At 40.1% G+C, this 22,831-nt stretch overlaps 1 protein-coding gene across 1 annotated transcript in view; it reads right to left on the bottom strand.

Moving 5' to 3' along the window:
• KIF15 (kinesin family member 15) overlaps window positions 1-22,831 on the bottom strand; it is a 48,614-nt gene that overhangs the window by 23,416 nt on the left and 2,367 nt on the right. Inside the window, exons 2-16 of the mRNA XM_054708136.1 lie at window positions 22,181-22,223; window positions 21,505-21,688; window positions 20,536-20,612; window positions 17,307-17,344; window positions 15,151-15,248; window positions 13,453-13,632; window positions 11,400-11,609; window positions 10,358-10,483; window positions 10,070-10,192; window positions 7,864-7,987; window positions 7,023-7,099; window positions 6,579-6,788; window positions 5,113-5,290; window positions 2,829-2,970; window positions 1,241-1,382 (exon numbers count right to left, since the gene is read on the bottom strand). Coding sequence (XP_054564111.1) covers window positions 1,241-1,382; window positions 2,829-2,970; window positions 5,113-5,290; window positions 6,579-6,788; window positions 7,023-7,099; window positions 7,864-7,987; window positions 10,070-10,192; window positions 10,358-10,483; window positions 11,400-11,609; window positions 13,453-13,632; window positions 15,151-15,248; window positions 17,307-17,344; window positions 20,536-20,612; window positions 21,505-21,688; window positions 22,181-22,223 — 1,952 coding nt within the window. The remainder of the gene's footprint in view (window positions 1-1,240; window positions 1,383-2,828; window positions 2,971-5,112; window positions 5,291-6,578; window positions 6,789-7,022; window positions 7,100-7,863; window positions 7,988-10,069; window positions 10,193-10,357; window positions 10,484-11,399; window positions 11,610-13,452; window positions 13,633-15,150; window positions 15,249-17,306; window positions 17,345-20,535; window positions 20,613-21,504; window positions 21,689-22,180; window positions 22,224-22,831) is intronic.

Here is a 22,831-nt window from a genome sequence, read left to right as displayed (position 1 = left end):
AGCTGCCAAAACAAACAAAAACAAAAAGGAAAATTATTTTGTCCCCTTCAGATATGGGACAAATCCTAAAATATCATTATGCTAAAAAAAAAATCAAAGTAGAATGATGTGTGTTATATGCTGCTTGTATAAAATATGAAAAAGAAAGAAAACAAAAAGCAAAGACCTGGTGACACTGATTGCCTCCAAAGAGGGTCTTAGGTAATAAGTAATGTCATACATTTGTAGAGGAAGGACAGCAGACAGAGACTCATCCCTGTATACCCTTTGTACCTTTAAAAATTCCAGTCATGTGAATTACCTATTCAAACAAACAAATAATATAACTTTTAAAAGCAGTTTCTTATGAAACGACACAAAAAGCATCACTGCTAAAGACAGCATTAGATACACATCTATTTATTATCAAGTGTAGGATGTATAAGGAACATTGTTTTTGTTTTAAGAGAATTTGGTACAAAAAGCTAAAATCAAGAGTAACAGCACCTTCTTAACCTTTTGCTTCCCTCAAGTTTTCTTCTTGCTCCTCGATCTCAGTTTTTTTTCTTTTCTTTCTTTCTTTCTTTTTTTTTTTTTTTTTAATGAAGGCTATGGTTATTAAGGGGAAAACCACTTCTGCTTTTCTGGTTTTCCACATTGTTACCCCTGATCCTTTGTGGTCTTTGTCTTTAGCATTTCTATTCTTCCACTGCAAGCCTTGAGCACATGTTACATTATAGCAACAGCTACCATTTACTAAGATCTACCAGACTGCCACTTTATTATCTCATTTAATGCTCTAAAAAACCTAAAAAGTGCCCTAGCTGTTTTGGCTCAGTGGATAGAGCATCAGCCGGCGGACTGAAGGGTCCCAGGTTCGATTCCGGTCAAGGGCACATGCCTGGGTTGTGGGCTCAGTCCCCAGCAGGGGATATGCAGAAGGCAGTCAATCAGTGGTTCTCTCTCATCATTGATGTTTCTTTCTCTTTCCCTTCCTCTCTGAAATCGATGAAAATATATTTAAAAACAAACAAAAAAACCCTAAAAAGCAATTAAGTTAGGGAACCCAAAAAAAGAACTTTCCTTTTTTGTTTGTTTTGGGGTTTCTTGGGAGGGAGGCGTCACTCCGTGGTGCATTCTTTCCTCATCCTACCTCAGAACACTGGGTTACCTGCCTGCAAGGAGATAATCTGTGCCGACCCATTACTAACACAGTGAGACAGCAGGATTGCAGGCTGAAGCACTGCTTCAGAATACCTACCTTCAATGTTTCAGCATGAATTTTATTCAGCTGAGAAACTTCTTGCCGCTTGCAGGCTTTTGTTGCTTCCAAAAGGTTTTCGAGATTAAGGTTCGCTTTTTGCAAAGACTGAAGGTCCGATTCTAATTCTAGCTGCCTTCTCCTAATAGATAATTATGAAATTGAGCATTTTAGGTCATAAGTAATGTCATACATTTGTAGAGTATTTTATAGTTTATACTCTCACATAACTTTATTGTTCTCTCTTTAAATCAGAGATATTCTTAGATTATTACCTTCATTTTCCAATAGGTTGAAAAACAGCTCAGAGATTAATTACTATTTAAGGGGTTCAACTAGTAAACGGCAGAGCTCCAATTCAAAAGCCCAAACAGCCCTGGCCGGAGTGGCTCAGTTGATTGGGTGTCATTATCCTGTGCAATGCAAAGTTCTTAGTTCAATGGCCAGTTTTTCAGGTTGTGGCTCGATCCCCAGTAGGTAGGGGGCATGCAGAAGGCAGCCAATCAATATTGTTTCACATCAATGTTTCTCTCTCCCTCTCCCTTCCATTCTCTCTAAAAATCAATAAAAACATCTTTTAAAAAATAAATAAAAGAGCAAAATCTATTTTAAAAAAATCCTAAACAGTCCATGATGGTGCTATATGTGATGTTATTTTTTAAAAAATTCTTTATATTTTATAACAAAGTTAATCTCAGTTATAATATGAATTTTTTATGCAAAGAGCATCTAGAAAGAATATTAACACATCTGAAATTTAAAAATCCAGATTTCAGCCCTGGCTGGTTTGGCTCAGTGGATAGAGGGTCAGCCTACGGACTGAAGGGTCCCAGGTTCGATTCCAGTCAAGGGCATGTACCTTGGTTGCAGGCACATCCCCAGTGGGGAGTGTGCAGGAGGCAGCTGATCAATGTCTCTCTCTCATCGATGTTTCTAACTCTCTATCCCTCTCCCTTCCTCTCTGTAAAAAATCAATAAAATATATTTTTTAAAAAAAAAATAAAAATCCAGATTTCATTCAAAACAACAGTGATTTAAATGTGGTGGCACAATAAACATTTTTTTTTTAAATATATTTTATTGATTTTTCGCAGAGAGGAAGGGAGAGGGATAGAGAGCTAGAAACATCGATGAGAGAGAGACATCGACCAGCTGCCTCCTGCACATCCCCCATGGAGGGATGTGCCCGCAACCAATGTACATGCCCTTGACCAGAATCGAACCCGGGACCTTCCAGTCCGCAGACCGACGCTCTATCCACTGAGCCAAACCGGTTTCGGCACAATAAACATTTTACTATGTAAGTTCAATAGGCACTCATCTCAAAATTAAAAAATTCATATTATCTAGTCCATTAAATATATTATTAAAGAGCTAGAGGTTTATGTCAATTATACCTCAATTTAAAAAACAAGTAAAAACAAAACTAGAAACAAGCCCTTTTCCCTCATGTCAAAACAAGTTAGTTGCTATATGAGAATTGTTAAAGTAAAATGCTCAATTAAATAAATGGTCAATGTCAAACCCTAAAACAAATCAACACTAAAAGATGAAAATAGGTAAGCATGAATGTGTATTTATACTTTACCTCGTTAGTTCTTTGAATTCTTCATACTCTTGCTTTGAATTATTCAGTTCTGTCTGCATTTGCAGGAGTTGTGCTTTTAGCTTCTCAGAGTTTGCTAATGAACAAGGCTCTTTTGCAACTTTAGGAGAGAATCCTTGCTGACCTGATAATAAGGAAACAACTTGGTTTTTGAAAGACAAAAATAGTAGAATACATTTTCTAAGTTCTCTGCCATGTATCCATTTTGAAGCACAAGGAGGAAAAAATGAGAAATGGGTTGGAAGGTGGACCCTAAAATACAAGAGCCTATAACTCAACAGGAAACATAAGATACAACACAGTGTAGCAAAGAGTGTTAGAAGTTTTTTTGAGAAGCTGAGAAGCCACAGGATGGGACAGGGCAGCTTTAAGACAACACCTTAGGAGCAGAGCCAGCAAGGACTGAAGCACAACACGCACAATGCTGGAGGGAGAAGCATCGCTGGTGAGTCTGGCAGGAATTAGTACTAGCAGCTAATGTTAACAGTCAATGAATTTTAGGAAAGGAAACAAATAGCAAAGGCAGCAAGTTGAAAGAACTTGGTATCACCAACCAGAAAGAAAAGGTTAATTTTCAGGGATTCTTAGAAGACTGGATATGTTGACTGAGTTTCAGAGGGGAAATATCACGTAACAGTTCTCTAGACAGTGGTGTCTGTTTTGAAGATGGTGGGGTCCAGAAATTACCATTATTATCTTTCAAGGGTACTAAGTTACGGTATGGACTGAGGTCAAAATGGCCAACAAAATAGAGAGCATTATAGGGAGAAGTAGTTGAAATAATACAGAAAACCTGATTTTTATTGCATCTGAAATCTTAGTCTCTCCATAACCCAAATACTGAGAATTTTATTCTTTTTTTTAAAAATATATTTTATTAATTTTTTACAGAGAGAAAGAGAGAGGGATAGAGAGCTAGAAACATCGATGAGAGAGAAACATCGATCAGCTGCCTCTTGCACACCCGCTACTGGGGATGTGCCCGCAACCAAGGTACATGCCCTTGACCGGAATCGAACCTGGGACCCTTGAGTCCGCAGGCCGACGCTCTCTCCACTGAGCCAAACCGGTTTCGGCGAGAATTTTATTCTTTTATGAAGTCATAAACAGAATGGAAGAAGGCTTGGAAAAGGACATTTTGGAAAAAGAGCAAACACGCTTCTTTATGAGTGCAGAATGATACAATCAAAACGTTCTCAATTTCAACCTAAATAGAAACAAAGACTGAGACAGGGTATAATAAAAGACCATAAAAATATTCACTTTAAAAATGGAGCAACCACAGACCTTCCTACCAAATTCCAGAGTACGAGTACCAATAGCTGCCAAGCCTGTAAGTTAGTTAGTGCTAAATAAATCACCTTCAGCGGATAGAGTGTCAGCCTGTGGACCAAAGGGTCCCAGGTTCGATTCCAGTCAAGAACATGTACCTTGGTTGCAGGCTCCTCCCTGGGCAGGGCTCTGGTCGGAGTGCATGCAGGAAGCAACCCATCAATGTGTTTCTCTCACATCAATATTTCTCTGTCTTTCCCTCTCACTTCCACTCTCTCTAAAATCAATGGAAAAATATCCTTGGGTGAGGATTTAAAAAAATAAAAGTAAACTTGTGGGAATAACATATAACTAACAGAGTGCACACTAGCAAGCATGACCAGCAACCATGACACCAGGACCAAAATTCTGTGCTGAGTCTGATCACATGACATCTCTCACCATAGAGACCGTAATCAGGCAAGTAAACATTTCAATTCTATACTAATCCATATTGTGCTTAAACATTTGTCATTTCAAATAGTTAAAATAGGAAAGCTCTATTTCATAAAAATTAAACGTAATATCCAATCAATCTTTTATAGACAAAACAAAGATATCTCTTGCCCTGGCTGGGTAGCTGTTGGTTAGAGCATTGCCCCTATATGCCAAAGTTGTGGGTTTGATCCCTGGTCAGGGCACATACAAGAATCGACCAATCTATGCATAAAAAAGTGGAACAAATTGATGTTTATCTCCCCCTCTCTCTCCCTAATCAATCAATAAATTAAAAACAAAGATATATAATGGGTAGTTCCTTGCTATATCTACTAGCCTACATAATTTACTACTCTGTGATTTTTGAGAAAAAGGTATAGAAAATGACTTTTGATTAACATAAAAAAGAAAAAGTATGTATATAAGAAATTAGCACACCAGGTCTAAAGGCAATATAAAAGCCCTTTAAAACAGCCCCCCGCCCCAACAAGGCATGTATACAACAATCACTTCTTACTTTTGTCATTTTTCTCTGTGCCAGATATTTGGAGGAAAGCTTTCTCTAGCTTTGCAATGGTCTGCGCATCCACCTCTTGGGCTCTTTTCACAGACTCTAATAATCTCAGTCTTCTGTTCTCCTCCCTGAGGGAGTGATTTTCCATAGCATATTTGGCAACTCTGGGGTGGTGCTCTATCTGTATGACACAGAAGGATTACAGACTTAGCCCTAGCTGGTTTGGCTCAGTGGATAGAGCGTCGGCCTGCAAACTGAGGGGTTCCGGGTTCCATTCCGGTCAAGGGCACATGCCCAGGTTGCGGGCTTGGTCCCCATTGGGGGGCATGCAGGAGGCAGCCGATCAATGATTCTCTCACCATTGATGTTTCTCTCTCTCCCCCCCCTTCTCCCTTCCTCTCTGAAATCAATAAAAATATATTTTAAAAAAATTAGACAAAAAGGATTACAGACTTATATTTTGTACAAACATGTCCTTAATGAACAAGTCTTTCTGAAAAGCTGGTAGAAAACATTATGAACTGCTGGTGGTAGCCTGCTGCGACCACCATGGAAAGCAACGTGGCACTTGTGATCACAGAGTGAATATGTGCATGTCCTACAACTCTGTGTTCTAGGTTTAGGTCTGCACCCTTGAAACTTTCACCCAGGCCCCTAGGGAATAAGCATAGGGTGTACATCATGGCACATTTTTCATGCAAAGGAGCTTACTTATATTCATTACACCAGGCGTCCTCAAACTACGGCCCACGGGCCACATGCGGGGGTTTTTGCCATTTTGTTTTTTTACTTCAAAATAAGATATGTGCAGTGTGCATAGGAATTTGTTCATAGTTTTTTTTTTAAACTATAGTCCGGCCCTCCAACGGTCTGAGGGACAGTGAACTGGCCCCCTGTTTAAAAAGTTTGAGGACCCCTGCATTACACAAAGCAAAGAATAACGAAACTACCGATCAGGACTGAGTGACCTCCAAGATACACTATGTGAAAAAGGCAAGGTGCAGAACAGTGTGCATGCTGAGCTGCATTTTGCACAAAAAAGAAGTAAAAATATCTGTATTAGTTTGAATATGCATAAAACCTCTGGAAAGATACACAAAGCTGAAAACCAATTATCTTTGATTTTTAAAGATGTGCCTGTATTAACTACCTATGCTTCCCAGGCAAAAAGAAAAGCAAAAACAAAAGAAACTTTAAAGGCTGAACTGCAAAGAGACTACTGCTTCAGATAACCACCAGTGCGCACTGGGGCTAATTTGACTTGGCCTGATGGGTCAAGAGCTTTTCCCTTCAGGTTTTATTATTTTAGAAAATGGGGGATAAAAGGGGCCGGGGATTGTGCAATCACACTGTCAGGTTAATTCATTTAAAACACCTCCCACTGTATTTATTACAAGAATGTGGTGACCAATTTTTATTTGCCTTGGACTTCCTTTACCTTCAGAAACACTGAAAATGTCATGACTCACTTGTTCTCGCAGAGTCTGAATCTCATCCCTTAATTCCGACAGCAAACGATCCTGCTCCTCGGGCAGAAAACTTCCCCGCCCTTCCTTGTGGAGCTTCTCCAGGCGCATTATTTGATCCTCTCGGAATTTCACAATCATTTTATTAGACTGAATAAATCTCTCTTTTTTGAGGGTGAGGTCTTCTAACTGGGTAACTTTTTCTACCAGAAACTTAAGAAATTCATAATTTGGTTAAACATGAAAAATAATTCGCCTTCCCTAAATTTTCACAAACCAAGCAACAAACATTAAGTTCCCATTTAATCTCAAAGGCAAAATTAGATTTTTCACAGCCTTCCTTTTTTTATTTGCTGTCGGCATTTACTCCACTCAGCAAGGCACCCACCACATAGTAAAGCCTAAAAATATCTTGCATCCCCCCTTTATACGAATTCAGTTTCCTACCTTCTTCTCCTGTTCAGACTTCTTGAAGAACAACATTGCCTCTTTGAAATACTTCATGTAATCAGTCTCATCTTTCTCTGTAGTTGATCCAGTGAGAAAGGGAAAGGGAAAAAATGTTTATCTCTCACATCTTAAGACCAAGAGATGAGCTAAAACAGCCTTTGACTGCCTGCTCTCAATTAACCTAAAAGAATCAAACTATTATCAACAGATCACAGATTTTAAATTAACCCAGTCCACATATTAGCTATTCTTTGAAGAAAAACCTCTCTTGCCCTAACCGGTTTGGCTCAGTGGATAGAGCATCGGCCTGTGAACTGAAAGGTCCCAAATTCGATTCTGGTCAAGGGCATGTACCTTGGTTGCGGGCACATCCCCAGTAGGGAGTGTGCAGGAGGCAGCTGATCAATGTTTCTCTCTCATAGATGTTTCTAACTCTATCTCTCTCCCTTCCTCTCTGCAAAAAATTAATAAAATACATTGAAAAAAAAAAAAGAAAGAAAAACCTCTCACCCAATTTAGTAAACATATACAGATAACATATGATATAACCGAATCTTAGAAGTGGATCAAAATGAAATTGATTAGTGTCTTTTTAGCAGTTTTAATATTCAAAATTACTTCCACTCCCCCTTCCCACATATCTCACAGAACTCAGTACCCATGGAATCGGTCTCTGGTTACAGACAAAGAACCATGTTCCTATGTAGGTGAAGTAAACAGACACTTGTGGAAAAGTTTGGGAAGCCTTATTGTGTTGTGCCTGTCATCGGGGGTTCCAACACTAATGCCCACACATGGACTTCCTTCCTCAGGATAAGGAACACTGTGCCCATCTTACCTCTGGTCAGAAAGCTTTCTGGTAGTATCTGCCCTACAGTGAGCTGGGCCAGCTGTTCTTTGAGCCTCTTCACTTCAGCTTGGAGCTGGCTCACATTGCCTTGGGTGTCCTCATTCACCACTGCCTGTTCAAGAATTTTTTGAAAGCATTAAAAGAACATTTTGAGGCCCTGGCCAGGTAGCTCAGTTGGTTAGAGTATTTTCCCAATACACCAAGGTTGCGGGTTTGATGCTCCATCAGGGCACATATAAGAATCAACCAATGAAAGCATAAATAAGAAACAAATCAATGTTTCTCCCCCTCTAAAATCAATAAATAAAAGAACGATTTGGGAGTTGTATAGTCTTGTGTTTATATTTGTATGATTTGGAGTGATTCTGCCTCGCACACAGTTGAAAGGCTACCCGGACCAGTGTGCTGTACTGGGAGGAAGCGCCCTCTCCCTGTGTTCGGACCTACAGCAAAGCCTCTTCCCTCCTCCCCATTCCTTCCTTCTGCTCCCACTTAGGTCTCAGTTCTGCTGACTAGCCCTGGGCCCTATTGGGTTGGGTCAACCCTGGGATCCGGGTATGTTCATCTCACACTGCCTTCATCCTGAGACCTGGGCGGACCGCCCCGCCACATGGAAAAGAGAAAAATCCACAATGACTGTAACTGTCCCTCTGTCACGGCACGCTATAGGGGGTGATGACTGCAAGGCTGGCCTGAGCACCATCAGCTTGGCAGAAACCACCCTCGCCAAAGGAATCCAACCCTGTATTTCCTAACAGCTCCTCCTAAAAAGAAGGTTAGTGTTACAGCTCCATTTCTGGTTTACTGCCATACTTAATGCTCTTTCAAAGAAGTAAATCTTTAAGAAATTTTCTTAAAGAAAATGTCTTAGAGATGACATCCAAGAAGTTGAAAAAGCCTACAGAGTGATGACATGAACCAACAGTTGAGTACCAACCAGATAAAAGGAATCCAATTGTGAAAGACCCAATTCTCCAGTGAGGGAAAAGCCCCACGGAAAAGATCTGACTAGCTCACCCTGAAATCAGTCCCAAATATCCCAGCCACTGCTCTGCAGCGACTTACCATTGAGAGTGACTACTGTAAGGCTCCTGGCTTTGTTGTTTCATGTGTTAAGAAGCCATTCTTAGTTGCTTCTGATTCTTAAGGCCAGCTCATTATAAGGCACTCCTGTATATTCTGACATCACTGTTACATCAGTGACCTCATAATTCTAATTACTCCTGTGGATCTCTACTCTTAAAACTTCTAATAAGTCCCAAGAGCTTCTAGAGTCAGGAAGCTCTCATGACTTTTTCTCCTCATATTACAGATACCCCACAAGGGGGTCATAATCCAATAAAATGAATGAATGACTAAGACTGCACTCTCCTGATTTACCCAGGGAAAGAGGCAACATTCTTACCATGATAAAATACTCAAGGAGTTTTCTTTGGGGATAAGAACGATCAATTTCTCCTTTAAAAGACAGAAGAAATTAATCTGCCAATTTCAGGCACTACGATTCTTTCCTTTGGAACCAAAGAGGCCTCCCACCTCTCCAAATGAGGGGAATCCTTGGTCTTTTGACAGTCTGCACCAGGAGTTAGGGCACATACAGTCTGCTGCCTGTTGTGAAAAGTTGAACTGGAGCAGAGCCAGGCCCATGTGCTGACATACTATCTATGGCTGCTTTCTCTCTACCAAGGCAGAGGTCAGTAGTTGGGACAGAGCCCACACAGTCCAGGAAGACTAAATGTTCACCACCTGGTCCTTTACAGGAGTTTCTGACCACTGGTGTACATGAATATGAAGGGAGCTTCTAGTATAAAAGAAAAAATGGAGAATCCTTGCAGTTATAAGCAAAGTGAAAGACAAGGTTTGTCAACATCATCAAATTATTTTCAGGGTGAATCCCTGTCACCACCCACCAACACACACAGGTCTGCTAGCATGGTTTAGGTACATAAATTCAGTCTCCAATCCTAATTACAAAGGTAAAACATTGCCTTCCCTTAAGAAAAAACTAGGCAAACAATAACAACCGTAAGACCCAATCTAGGTCTCAAATTACATGAGCAGTACAGAAGGCTAGGAAAGACGAAGTAGAAATCTTGCTTAGAGTTAAGCTTCTAGTGACATAAAAAGCTACAAAAGTGAGATACTGCAAGCATAAGTATTTTTCTAATTTACCTTATTGTACTCAGCATTTTACCTTATTTTTAATCAGCTTGGCCCTTTGAGCAAAATTCAGCGTTGATAGGGTTTCCCCAAAACACCTGGATCCAGGATGAACGTTTGCGATTATGGCTGTCCTGGCATTACCTCCAAGGGAATCCTGTTTAATGATATGAATGTATACATCTTCAAGGGAGAAACAATAAGATCTTTTTTAAGCAACGGAAATGTACACTCTTACCACCAACGCTGAGACAATATCCAACTATCAGCCATAGTGTGCATAACCAAAAGAAGCGCCCAGGAGCCCAATGATGTACTTTACCCGGAGCAAGAAGGTGAGCTTGGAGTCTCTGTAGCAAATATGTCTCTGTTTCCCATTTCCCACATCCACAAGGGCTGTAATCACTTGGCCCAGGCAGCTCAGTGATCGGTTTATGTTACCTGCCTCCTAAGGCGCCAGGGAAAAGGACAAAAGTTTAGGTGCACTGGTTTCTTTTTAGTATTGTGAATTAAAATATACCCAGCAGGGTGACAATTTTCAATGGAAAGGCAAGTCAGGAACATTAAGGATAACTTAACTTTTCAGCAAAAAGATGTCCTCAACTATCCGCTAACCTTTTCCTATTTGACACACACAGCGATTTTAGTATTCAAACACAAAAATCATGTGAAGGAAAAACAATCAATGCCACCTTATCACTGTAATGGTTTTAAATTAATCTATAGGGAAGGCTAAAAACTTGGCCTAGGCCTAGGTCCTGAACCCCTGAAGTATGAAACAGCACAGTTGCTCTTTCTCCTTATGAACTTGGCAGTTCCGGAACACTTTTATAGAACAGGCTTTCTGCATGAAATCACTCAAAACTTTTCTCAGTGTTTGGAGAACTGAGAGCAAACTTGGTCAGGTACTCATCCTCAACGATCTATGCCATCTTAAACCGCCAACCCAACCCATCCATTGACCTATGCTGAAATGCCAAATCACTTTGTGTCCACAATAACCCTTAAGATGTCCCCCAGTGTGGCATGTATCCCTGTTCCTTTCTCCCTGTCCAGATCCTGACCCCTCTGAGAACACAACTCATGAGCTACTTCTTTCCCATGCTTCCTCTAAGCAGTCCATGCCACACCCTGCTTCCTCTGACCCCTGTGGCCACTTATACTGTATAATCCCCCCTGGAATGAATTCAAATACCCTTGCTGCTGACAAACTCGTCCCATGTATGTTTACTGTCCTACAACAAAAATGTCTATATCTTTTACAACTTCTTATTCCTTTGTAGCCCTCACAACACTTAGCTGGGTATTGATTTCTATGAGAATTCACACACAAGTTCAACTGAAGACCATAATTTCATTCTTACCTTCAACCTCACCCCTTCTGCATGGGTGTCTCTTTGCCTTTCAGATCCTGCTAAATCCACCATATTGAGTAGGGAGGTTCGTATATTTACAGTCTCACTGCTTTTCTCCATTGACTCTACTGTAATCGTGAAGACTGCATGAGACCTCGAGGATTCTCTATTCATTGATGTCGAGGCCACACGCCTGTTTCTCCATCCTCCAGACAACACCTGGGCAAAAAGAAACAGATCATCCCAAGTTCCAAGTGGTCACAACAGTCACTAACATCAATAGAAAAACAATAAAAAGTAGTGAGAAAAAATACTGGTCCATCAAGGAATATATGCAAGGTATTTTCCTTTTTGTCCCCTCAGTGTTATGGAATGAGAACAAATGGAATCAGAGGCAAAGGATCTAGAACTGGTTTTGCCATTCTCTATTTGCAATAACTGAATGGAAATCACAAAATCCCTCTGAACCCTTCCTTTCCCTAGACTATGAGAAAGCTAGACAAGATGAACCTCAACATGACCTTCATGCCCCCATGCTGTAGGCTAATTCCAGCAGGTCATAAATGCAAGAAGTTCATCAAAAGGTTGGTGGACCTTGAGCCTTCAGCAAGGGCTAAAGATACATATTATTGCCTACTGGAATGGCCGAAAAGCATTTCCCCAAACCTGAAGATCTGCATATATTATTGCCTGTTACCAAACAGCTGAGGGCATTTCAATTTACATGTTATTGCCTCCTGCTGGCCAAACAGCTGAACAGCCGTGGGCATTTCCTCCAACCTGACAATGCCTACTGTATACTAAACCTTACCTTTGATAGGTATATCTACTTTGCTATAGGGCAAAATGTGGGAATAAAAAGAGCCATGGGTCCAGAGATAGAGAGAACTTAGCTACTACAGCTAAGCTTCCTCTGGCTCCCCCATAGATTACAAATTTATATTGTACTAGAGGCCGGTTGCACGATATTCGTGCCAGAATAGGCCTTCCTTCCCCTGGCTTCGCTCCCAGCCACCCGGGAGCCTGCAAGTCCTCGCTCCCCGCTGGAGCGCCGCTCCTGTAGCTCCCTCCACCCACTGCACTCTCCCTCATAGCGGATGCCCTGCCACTTCACGCCTGCACATGCAAATTAACCCACCAGCTTTGGTGGGTTAATTTGCATACACACTACTGATTGGCTTATGGGCGTGGCGGAGGTCCAGTCAATTTGCATATTTCTCTTTTATTAGTATATATTTCTAGTCTCTTTATACATAGCGCCTTCTCCAGATTCCTGAACCCTTCTAGATGCTGGATATCACTCCGGCATTACCCCCACTTTTGTCACCGTGTTGGGTCCACCAAGTATTTGTTCTCTCTTCCTATTCCCTATGGCAAGGAGGACACATGAAGGTTCAGTCTCAGACTCTGGAATCAGATGAACATGAGGTCAATCCTTGGTTCTATTACTCACTAGTGGTGTGGCGTGGGGCCAGTCCAACCTTTTCACAGCTCAATCCCCTATTTGTAAAATGGGATTATGGGTCTTACCCCATAAGGCAGAACACCTCAACCTGTAATACGAATACTAATCACTTGGGGATCTTGTTAAGACTCAGATTCTGATTTCATAGGTGTGAGGTAGGGCCTTAGATTCTTGTAACAAGCTCCCCGGTGATACTCACAGTCTGAGAACTATATTTTGAGTAGTAAGGTCATAATATGTACAGCTGGTTTGGAGAGCATAGATCCCAGTAGCTCCTCAAAGGACCAACTTTCAGGAGGAACCACTAAAGAAATACAGACTCTATGAAATGTCCCTGTGTCATCCAGCATGGTTTTAGGAGTGCCTGGTTGGAATGAATAGCACCAAAATAGTGCAAAATCAACAATCACAAAGTTCTATTTTAACTAAGGGGAGTATAAAACACTGTCATATTCTGTTTTCTTTTCCTCTCATGAACATTCTGTTATGCCTCTTCAAAATATTTTTAGTAGCTCAATTCTTGCTTCTGTTGCGATCAAAGTGCATTTCACAGCATGCTACGCTGTCTAAGGATCACAAAGTTCAAGGGCCATATACCTGATAGGCTCCAGCAGCTGAGGTCACCACCTGCTCCACCGCACCAACAACAAAAACGCCCTTTTTGATGTGCTCCCTTAAGTACAGTCCAGCCGATGCAGAGTCCAGTAGGTCATAGATCTGCTCGTTGTAGATTTCAATAAAGGAACACTTACAAAGGAAACTCTTCCCAGCTCCAGCCTGTAAAAGAGAAGCCTGCTTTAGATATATTATTTTTATGCATTCATCCCTATCTTTCATGAGCATTAATCTTTCACTTGTTTCACAAGTGTAAAATTTCTACAATCTTATCCTTTACACCATAAAAGATACCTAAGAGTCAGCTTAAAAAACCTAGGTAACTAGTTTCAACATATCACTATATTTTACAGCAGCATCATTGTGTCCCAGGAGCCCTTCCAGAGGTGCTGAAAATCAGGACAGGGAGATGGGAATTGAGCAGTCCAGTTGGCCAATTTCATTTTTAAAAAATATATTTTTATGGATTTCAGAGAGGGAGAGGGAGAGATAGAAACATCAATGATGAGAGAATCATTGACTGGCTGCCTCCTGCACTGGGGATCGAGCCCACAACCCAGGCATGTGCCCTTGGCCGTAATTGAATCCAGGACCCTTCAGTCCGCAGGCCGACGCTCTACTCACTGAGTCAAACAGGCTAGGGCGGCAATTTCATTTTTATCTGTCTTATATATTGGACTTCCACACAAAGTTTTACTTGAAGCAAGTGTTATATACTTTAAAAGACAAAAAATAGCCGAAACCGGTTTGGCTCAGTGGATAGAGCGTCGGCCTGCGGACTGAAAGGTCCCAGGTTCGATTCTGGTCAAGGGGCATGTACCTTGGTTGCGGGCACATCCCCAGTAGGGGTTGTGCAAGAGGCAGCTGATCGATGTTTCTCTATCATCGATGTTTCTAACTCTCTATCCCTCTCTCTTCCTCTCTGTGAAAAATCAATAAAATATATATATTTTTAAAAAAAAAAGACAAAAAATATTTTAAAAGCCTCTCTATAGAATTTTCAGCCACAGAAATACATGGCACTAAACATTTTGCTGACATGCAATGTGTGTGTCTAACTGTAGTGGCTAGGGACAGTTTCCGCAAAGGAATAAATGGCAAACCAATGTTACATATCATACTCCTTAAAACATAGAACACTAATGGCTGTTAAGCCTGGAAATCACCAAGCTACAGAACACATCATGAGAATGGCCCAACCTGGGAGCCAATAGAGGAGGGAAGCCCACATCCCAGGATGACAGAGCCAAACCACATGTGAGCAAGATCACATGTGCTGCAATTGAAGTAACGAATGGCCTGTCACCATTGGATGTCATGAGGATCTAGGAACACCTGCAAGCAACTGTGAGCCTAGGAACAGGTAAGAGACAGAGCGTGGTGAACCTCGGTTTCCTCAGTTCAGATTTTCTTTACACTTCCTCTTTCAAAATCTAAAAGCCTAAGCAGCACTACATTCTTCCTTCTTTTAAACCAGCAATCTGGGTCCATGGATGATGCATATTTTATAAACTAAAAACTTTTGAAAATAAAACTCAGAATTCTTAATTTTATCTTAAGAATCAACAGTTTTTTAATACCACACTACCTGTACAAACTGTGAAATACATCCACCTCTATGTATCATGACTAGTAGCTAACTTCTCAAAATAGAATTGCTTTATTGTTACAGTGTTTTACCTTATCTTTTTCACGATCAATTAAGGAAAACAAATATTCAAAACTTCGTGGGATTACTCCTCTCAGGTTATGAGAAAAATGATCAGATTCGGATGGTCCTAAAAAATGGAAAAATACATAGCTGTTCATTTTTGTTCACATTATAAGAGTTCTTCAAAATGACAACACAAAGGCAATTTACACAGAAATAAGTTGACACATTATATAATCAATTTCCAAACAATTAAAATTTGGGTCTATGAGAGATCCAGCAATAAAACCTATCCATGGGACTGTAAGAAAGGCCCACAATAACTACTAACCAAGTTTAAAAAATAGTTGTCTAATAAATTTAAAAAACCATCTAAATACCAAGCTTGTAATTTCACTCCTGCCAGGTACCAAAATTAGCAGAAATACCAAACAAATGTACTTTACATGTTACAAATAACATTGGGTCTCATGAGCTGACCTATATACACTAGCCATAGGCTCATAGATTAATTATTCCTTCTCCAGAGTTAACTATAAAATGGGGATAATAATCATATTAACTATCTCAAAGGCTATTACTAAAAATTAGCCTTAGCTGGTATTTTTAAATATATATTTTTATTGACTTCAAAGAGGAAGAGGTAAAACATCAGTGATGAGAGAGACTCAGTCTGCCTCCTGCACGCCCCCCTACTGGAGATTGAGCCCACAACCTGAGCATGTACCCTGACTTGGAATTGAACCATGACTTCCTGGTTCATAGGTCGACACTCAAATCATTAAGCCACGCCAATTGAGTGAGCTGGTATTTTTTAAATTAGGCAGTAAAAGCCCAGCTGGTAAGAAAGATACTGTAGGAATATTTCAAAAGATTTCTATTAAGTCAGAAAAATGTAGAGTACTCCTCTCTATGCTGTTAACCTTGGGGGAAGAGGAAGATGTGAGCGGATATATAAATAGCAGGACTATACAGAATACTAATTCAAGCTATAGCTATATATACATGAGGAAAAACATAGCTAGAAAAGATCTATAAGTTTTGATAAATATTAGTTTAATAAGCCTTAAAGACCAAAAGAACTAACAAAAGGCTGTTACATGCAAGAAAGATACAGAAAATTTTTTTAATAGTATCATTATCTTGGTGTGCTACACCTGGAATATTTGAAACAGTCCTTGTAAAGTGTACCTTAAAAATATATATCATAGAGGCAGAAAAATGCAAGTAAATGAACAAAGAGCACAAATAATATTAGAGTGTGCAGGTAATTTTATAACATTTTCCTGTGAAATAATACAAAGACATTCAGCATACTTTAAAATATATACGTGTGTGTGTGTGTGTGTGTGTGTGTGTGTGTGTGTATAGTATATATAAATAAATTGATTTTACAGAGGAAGGGAGAGGGAAAGAGATAGAAACATCAATGATGAGAATCATTGATCGGCTGCCTTCTGCATGCCTCACACTGGGGATTTGCTTGAAATGATGCTGAAAGAAGCCAGACATAAAAGAGTGCATACAGTAAAGTTTCATTTGTAAAAGTTCCAAAACAAGCCAAAACCGGTTTGGCTCAGCGGCGTCAGCCTGTGGACTGAAGGGTCCTGGGTTCGATTCCGGTCAAGGGCATGTACCTTGGTTGCGGGCACGTCCCCAGTGGGGGGTGTGCAGGAGGCAGCTGATCGATGTTTCTCTCTCATCGATGTTTCTGACTCTCTATCTCTCTCCCTTTCTCTCTGTAAAAAAATCAATAAAATATATTTTAAAAAGTTCCAAAACAAGCAAAACTAATGATGACAGAAGTCTGAGTAATAGAGTACATACTTCAGGGGATGGGGTGGGATAGTTGCTGACTAGGAATCTGGATCTACGTAGTGGTTATACAGGCATATAAATATGGAAAGTCAGTAAACCCAATTTAAAGATTTATAAGCACCTACTTGTGCTAGGCATTGAGCTGGGAATAGAGCTACAAACATTGACTTTGCTTTCATGGGAACGGCAATCTGACAGAAGCCTGGGAAATAACCCTAATTTTATGAGGTCAACATCATGTATGTATAGAAATTATGCTTTCCCCAAAATGTGCTAGATCAATGTTTTTCTCTCATCGATGTTTCGCTTTCATCACAGAAGGAGTGAGTAGACTAAGCCAGCAAATGTTAATTATTAATTTACTTACCCATCATAGTAAACGTTTTCCCTGAGCCAGTCTGTCCACTGTAAAAGGAATATTAGATATTATTTTACACATGAAATTTAGAAGACCACCCTCCTACTTTAATATGGTATACTCGTGTATGAATTTTCCCACAACGAGTTGATTTTCTTTCTTATTTTGAATTACATTAGGTAAGTGTGAATGACCCATTTTCTTTCTCCTCTATTTTACCACTAGGAGCTAACCACTGTTGTCTGGTAAATGCTTCTGGCTGATACAAACACAGCCATCAGAGCTTTCAAGTAGTTTTTATTTACAACATTGGAATGAAGTTCTAAAGGCTGCTCTGCAATCTGTTTCCCCCCCTAAATTTTACCTCAGATATTTTCCTGAGTCAATAGAGATCTACTTCATGTTTTTTAGCTGTATAATATTAGTATTCTTCAATGTATAACAACTTATTTAACCAGAACTAACTGGACGTGTGTTTCCAATTTTTGATATTTTAAATAATGCAGTAATTCCTTCCCTAAATTCTTCCTTTAAGATACTGAAATGTTTTATTTAAAAATAAAGTAATTTTTCCCAGCTGGCATGGCTTGGTGGGTGAGCATCAACCTTTGAACCAGGAGGCCACGGTTGAATTTCCGGTCGCGGCACATGCCCGGGTTGCAGGCTCAATCTCCAGTGTGAGGCGTGCAGGAGGCAGCCAATCAAAGACTCTCTCATCATTGATGTTTCTGTCTCTCTCTCCCTATCCCTTCCTCTCTGAAATCAATAAAAATATATTAAAAAAAACACACACACACAATTTTAGCCCTGGCTGGTATGGCTCAGTTGGTTGTAGTATAGTCCCATGCACCAGAAGGTTGAGGGTTCAATTCGCGAAAAAGGCACATGCCAGGATTGCAGGTTCAGTCCCTAATTGGGGTGACTGCAGGAGGCGGATCAACATGTCTCCCTCACATCAATGTTTCTCTCTCTCTCCCTTTCCCTCCTTCCCTTCCACTCTCTCTCTAAAAATCAATTGGGAAAAAAACCCTTGGGTGAGAATAAAAAAAAAAAATAGTTACACTACAAATTATATTCCTATTTAAGAAATGAATCTGAAATAACACTAAAATTCATCTTTTATAACTGCCAAGGTGGTCTTAATGCTTTCTGGACTTCCAGCTTATGTTCCAACATTAAATCTCTAGCAATATGTTAAGGCTTGCCGACATTTAGAAATTCAGGATCATCACTTCAATATTCAAATATTTTTAGTTACTTGAAAGTATGCAAACTCAATGAACAAGCAAAACACACCAACCAGATAGATGTCTCTCCCCGCCCCCCTTCTCTCTGAAGTCAATAAAAATATATTTTTAAAAAATACAAGAATCTATACATAACCATTGTACTCAGTGAATTTTCACAGGGATACAAGCTAACAATTCTGAAGCTGCTTTCCATGTGTACTGGGGTTGAACAAATCGATAAATGGATGAGAGAAGGTGGGAGCCACGTTTCTCACTGTCAGCAAGGACAGTTACAGATAAACAAGAAAGAATAGAATGAGCCCTGTGGATTCACTGGATTCTAGAATGAACCCATGTGAATTCTAAACCCTTGGATTAGAGTCACAGACATCAGTATGAACTATTGTTTAGCTTAATATAGATGCAAATGGATAGATAAAGCAACAACTATAGATATGTCTGTATATACATGACTTAGTATATATATTACCTAGTTCTGTCTGAGAAGGCCTAGAGGCAATGATATTCCAGTAGCAACAAACACACCTAGTGCCAGATCTTAGTTCCTAAATACCACTCTCCAGGAAAAGAAATCAGGGCACGTTGGCGAAATGGCTGGTGCTAGGCCTAGGACAGGAAAAATACAAGATGAGCCAGGAGCCTCTTGTAGCACCAGAAAGTAGGCAAGTGCTAAAAAACCAAAAGGATGTGACATCTCAAGGAGACATAGAAACCAACCTCAAATAGCTCCAATGGCCACGCTAGAACAATATGAGCTGTAAAGAGTGCTTGGGAAGGCACATGAGCATTTCTTTAATTATTGTCAGCTGAATCCAGTGGCGTTGGCAGAGCCAAGTCCTGGAAACACACCTTGCCAGAGGCAGGTGTGTTGTCAGCCTGACCTTCAGCTCAGGGGCTAGGGGGTGGGTTTCATTATCTAAATCCAGCCAAGCACCAGGAACAAACAGGATTACCCGGGCCCACCCAGAAGTGACGATTACAAAGAACCCACAAGAATGCATATAATCTCCTTTGTCTTGGGCTTTAGTAAAACTTCCTGGTGTTTGCTGTATAAAATAAATGTACTGTATTGGCTCTGGGTCCCTGTCTCTCCATCAGAGGACAGTGGTCCCACCCAGTCCCAGCTTTCCCTACTGTATTTGTGTCTGTCTCTTTCATTTTCTCAATCCCCAATCGCCCCTACTCAGGAACTGGACCACTCTCTAGCCCCGCTGGATGTGGAAAAGAGAAATATTATTTATAATAAGCAAAAAGATAAATAAAATTAGTGCTGAATTATAACTCAAACTATAAATATACATACCTCCATACCATATATATAAATAAATGGGGGAGAAAAGACAAATCTTCCTTACATTAATTCCAAATACAGTAAGTCCTCACCTAATGTTGTCAATAGATTTGATGACTTTAAGTGAAACTGACATATAACAAAACCAATTTTACCTTAAGCTAATCAATATAAACAACAGTTAAGTTCCTACAGTATCTTATCAAAGTTATAACTAAATGATGTTATTTGAAAATCTGCTATAATCTAAGTAGATACTCTCCCTTCCAGGAGGTGGAGTTTAATCCCCTCTACCTTGATTATCCAGGTGGGGCAATCTAATCACAGGAGTCTTGAAAATTAGAGAAGTGTCTCATCTTTAGTTAGAGGGTGATGCGACTAAGAAGAAACAAAGTTTCGTGTTGTTGGTTTTGAAGATAGAAAAAGGGAGCTGTAAGCCAAGTCATGAGAGCAGCCTGTAAAGTGAAGAATATGGATTCTCCCCTGGAGCTTCCAGGAAGGAACACAGCCCTGCTGCCACCTTTATTTTAGCTCAGGGAAGCTGTGCTAGACTCAGGACCTACAGAACTGGGAGATCATCAATGTGTGCTGTTTCACCACTAAATTGGTGGTAATTTGTTACATCAGCCATAGGAAATTAACAGAAGCACTTGTTATTGGACCCTTGTATCCTTATACACAACAGTCAGCAACTTACTATGCAAAGATGGTGCCATTATACCCGCTCATGCAAGATTCCACAATGCCTTTGGCCACAGTTGAGAACACAGACTCCTACAAATGTAAGCACCAAATATGTTAACATTTCATAAAAATAAAAACATTTTTCTTAAGATGCATTCTAAAATATAACAACAAAGGTTGTGTGTTTAGTCCTGGCTGGTGTGGCTCAGTCAGTTGGAGCATCATCCTATACACTGAAAGGTTTCAGATTCAAGTCCTGGTCAGGGCACATACCTAGGTTGCAGGTTCAATCCTGGGTCGGGTGTGTCCAGGAGACAAACTGATGGATATTTCTTTCTCCCTTCAATGTTCTACCCCCTTGCCTCACCCCCCCACCCCAATCCCTCTCTCTAAAATCAATTTTAAAATGCAAATGTTGAAACCCTAATCCCCAATGCAATGGAGATGGGCCTTTAAGAGGTAATTAGGTCTCTCTCTCCTTTACTCTCCCCTGCCTCTCCATTTCTCCACCAGTGAGGACAGTGAGAAGGCAGGTATCTACAAGCCAGGAAGTGAGTCCTCACCAGACACTGGATCTTTTGGCCTTGATATCTTGGACTCCCTAACTTCCAGGAACTGTTAAAAATCAATCTTTTTGGTTTAGGCCACCTAGTCTATGATATTTTTGCTAAAGCTGCCAGGGCTGGCTAAGACCTCTCCTTAAAGCAGGCAGATCAACAGTACTTATCAATCACCCAAGTGGCTCTGAAAAGTACACCTTCACTGCATGGAGAGAAACAGTGAGGCAGGCTTGCCATTCTGATACAAAGTTGAATGAAGGAAGAAAAAGTATTTAATAAAATTAAATTTTAAATATTTATGGATTGTCTGAGCTTCCTTATCTGAGATCTATCAAACTAAATAGACCAGAAACAAAATCCTCACAAATAAAAGAATCTTATATTTTCCAAAAGGAAAGTTACATTTCCAAAATGATCATTACCTGAGTGGTGTCCATGCCGGCAACATGATCAAAAGTGAAGGTCTTGGGCTCCGGGTTGGAGTGCAGCCGGAGAGTCGTAGAGGAGAGCACACTTAAGCATAAGTTTTGCTCTCCATCAGCTGATCCAGAACCCTCTGTAGGTGGACGAATTCGCACAAAAACTTTGATGGCATCACCTTCATTACTAAAGACAAAACATGTAGCAGCTGAGTTTACTGAAGAAGACTGAAAATGGATCTGAGGCTCACATTGCCTCCAATGTTTCTGTACTGAGAGGTTCCCAACCAAGCCCAAGATTTACCCCGTTTACATTGACCTCTGGTAAGAGTCCCACATGACCCACTCCCTTTACTGATTTGCTTCAGGACAGTCATCTTCACAAGCCTTTACTGGAAATCAACTCAAAGGGATTTGATTCCAAGGAGCTCCAAGCACTGCTTGTTTCTAGTTTCTCTCTTAGAAGCTATAACAAAATGGGAAATACTGATTCCAACTTTTAGCCTGGAAGGTGAGAGGGCAATGGGTGGGGAGATGTGATTTCTTCCAGATTTCCAGGTAGCTAAAGACCAAACCTAATTCTCAAACAAGTACCCTTTGTTTCAAGTATCCTTTGTAAGCTACATTAATATTTTAAGAAAACTACCTCCCCAATCTCATTAACAAGATTTTTCCTTACCTTGGCTGATTAGACTGACAATTTGTCATATTGCGTAACTCAGCTAGAAAAAAAGATAAAAAGTCACTAAAGGTATTTAAAAGTGCAATATATGTATACAAATACATCTCCTAGAGCAAAGGAAACTAAGCAGAAAATAAACAGATGGGACTACATCAAAATAAAAAGCTCCTGCACAGCAAAAGAAACAATCAACAAAATGAAAAGAGAGCCCACTGTATAGGAGAACATATTTGGCAATGATACATCTGATAAAGAGTTACTATCCAAAATATAATTTAAAATCATTTTTCTTGAGATATTAATGTTTATTGCATGTAACATTATTATATTTAAAATAGTTTTTCTTGCCCTAACCGGTTTGGCTCAGTGGATAGAGCGTCGGCCTGCGGACTCAAGGGTCCCAGGTTCGATTCAGGTCAAGGGCATGTATCTTGGTTGCGGGCACATACCCAGTGGGGAGTGTGCAGTAGGCAGCTGATCGATGTTTCTCTCTCATCGATGTTTCTGACTCTCTATCCCTCTCCCTTCCTCTCTGTAAAAAAAATCAATAAAATATATATTTTTTAAAAATAATTTTTCTTGAAATAAAAAACTGAAAAAAAATATATATATAAGGAACTCATACAACTTAACAAAAGGAAGACAAAT

Source organism: Eptesicus fuscus, chromosome 18 (genome assembly GCF_027574615.1).
Source record: "Eptesicus fuscus isolate TK198812 chromosome 18, DD_ASM_mEF_20220401, whole genome shotgun sequence".
Taxonomy (NCBI): domain Eukaryota; kingdom Metazoa; phylum Chordata; class Mammalia; order Chiroptera; family Vespertilionidae; genus Eptesicus; species Eptesicus fuscus.
The sequence above is the reverse complement of the archived record's forward strand: the minus strand, read 5'-3'. Positions and strand labels throughout refer to the sequence as shown.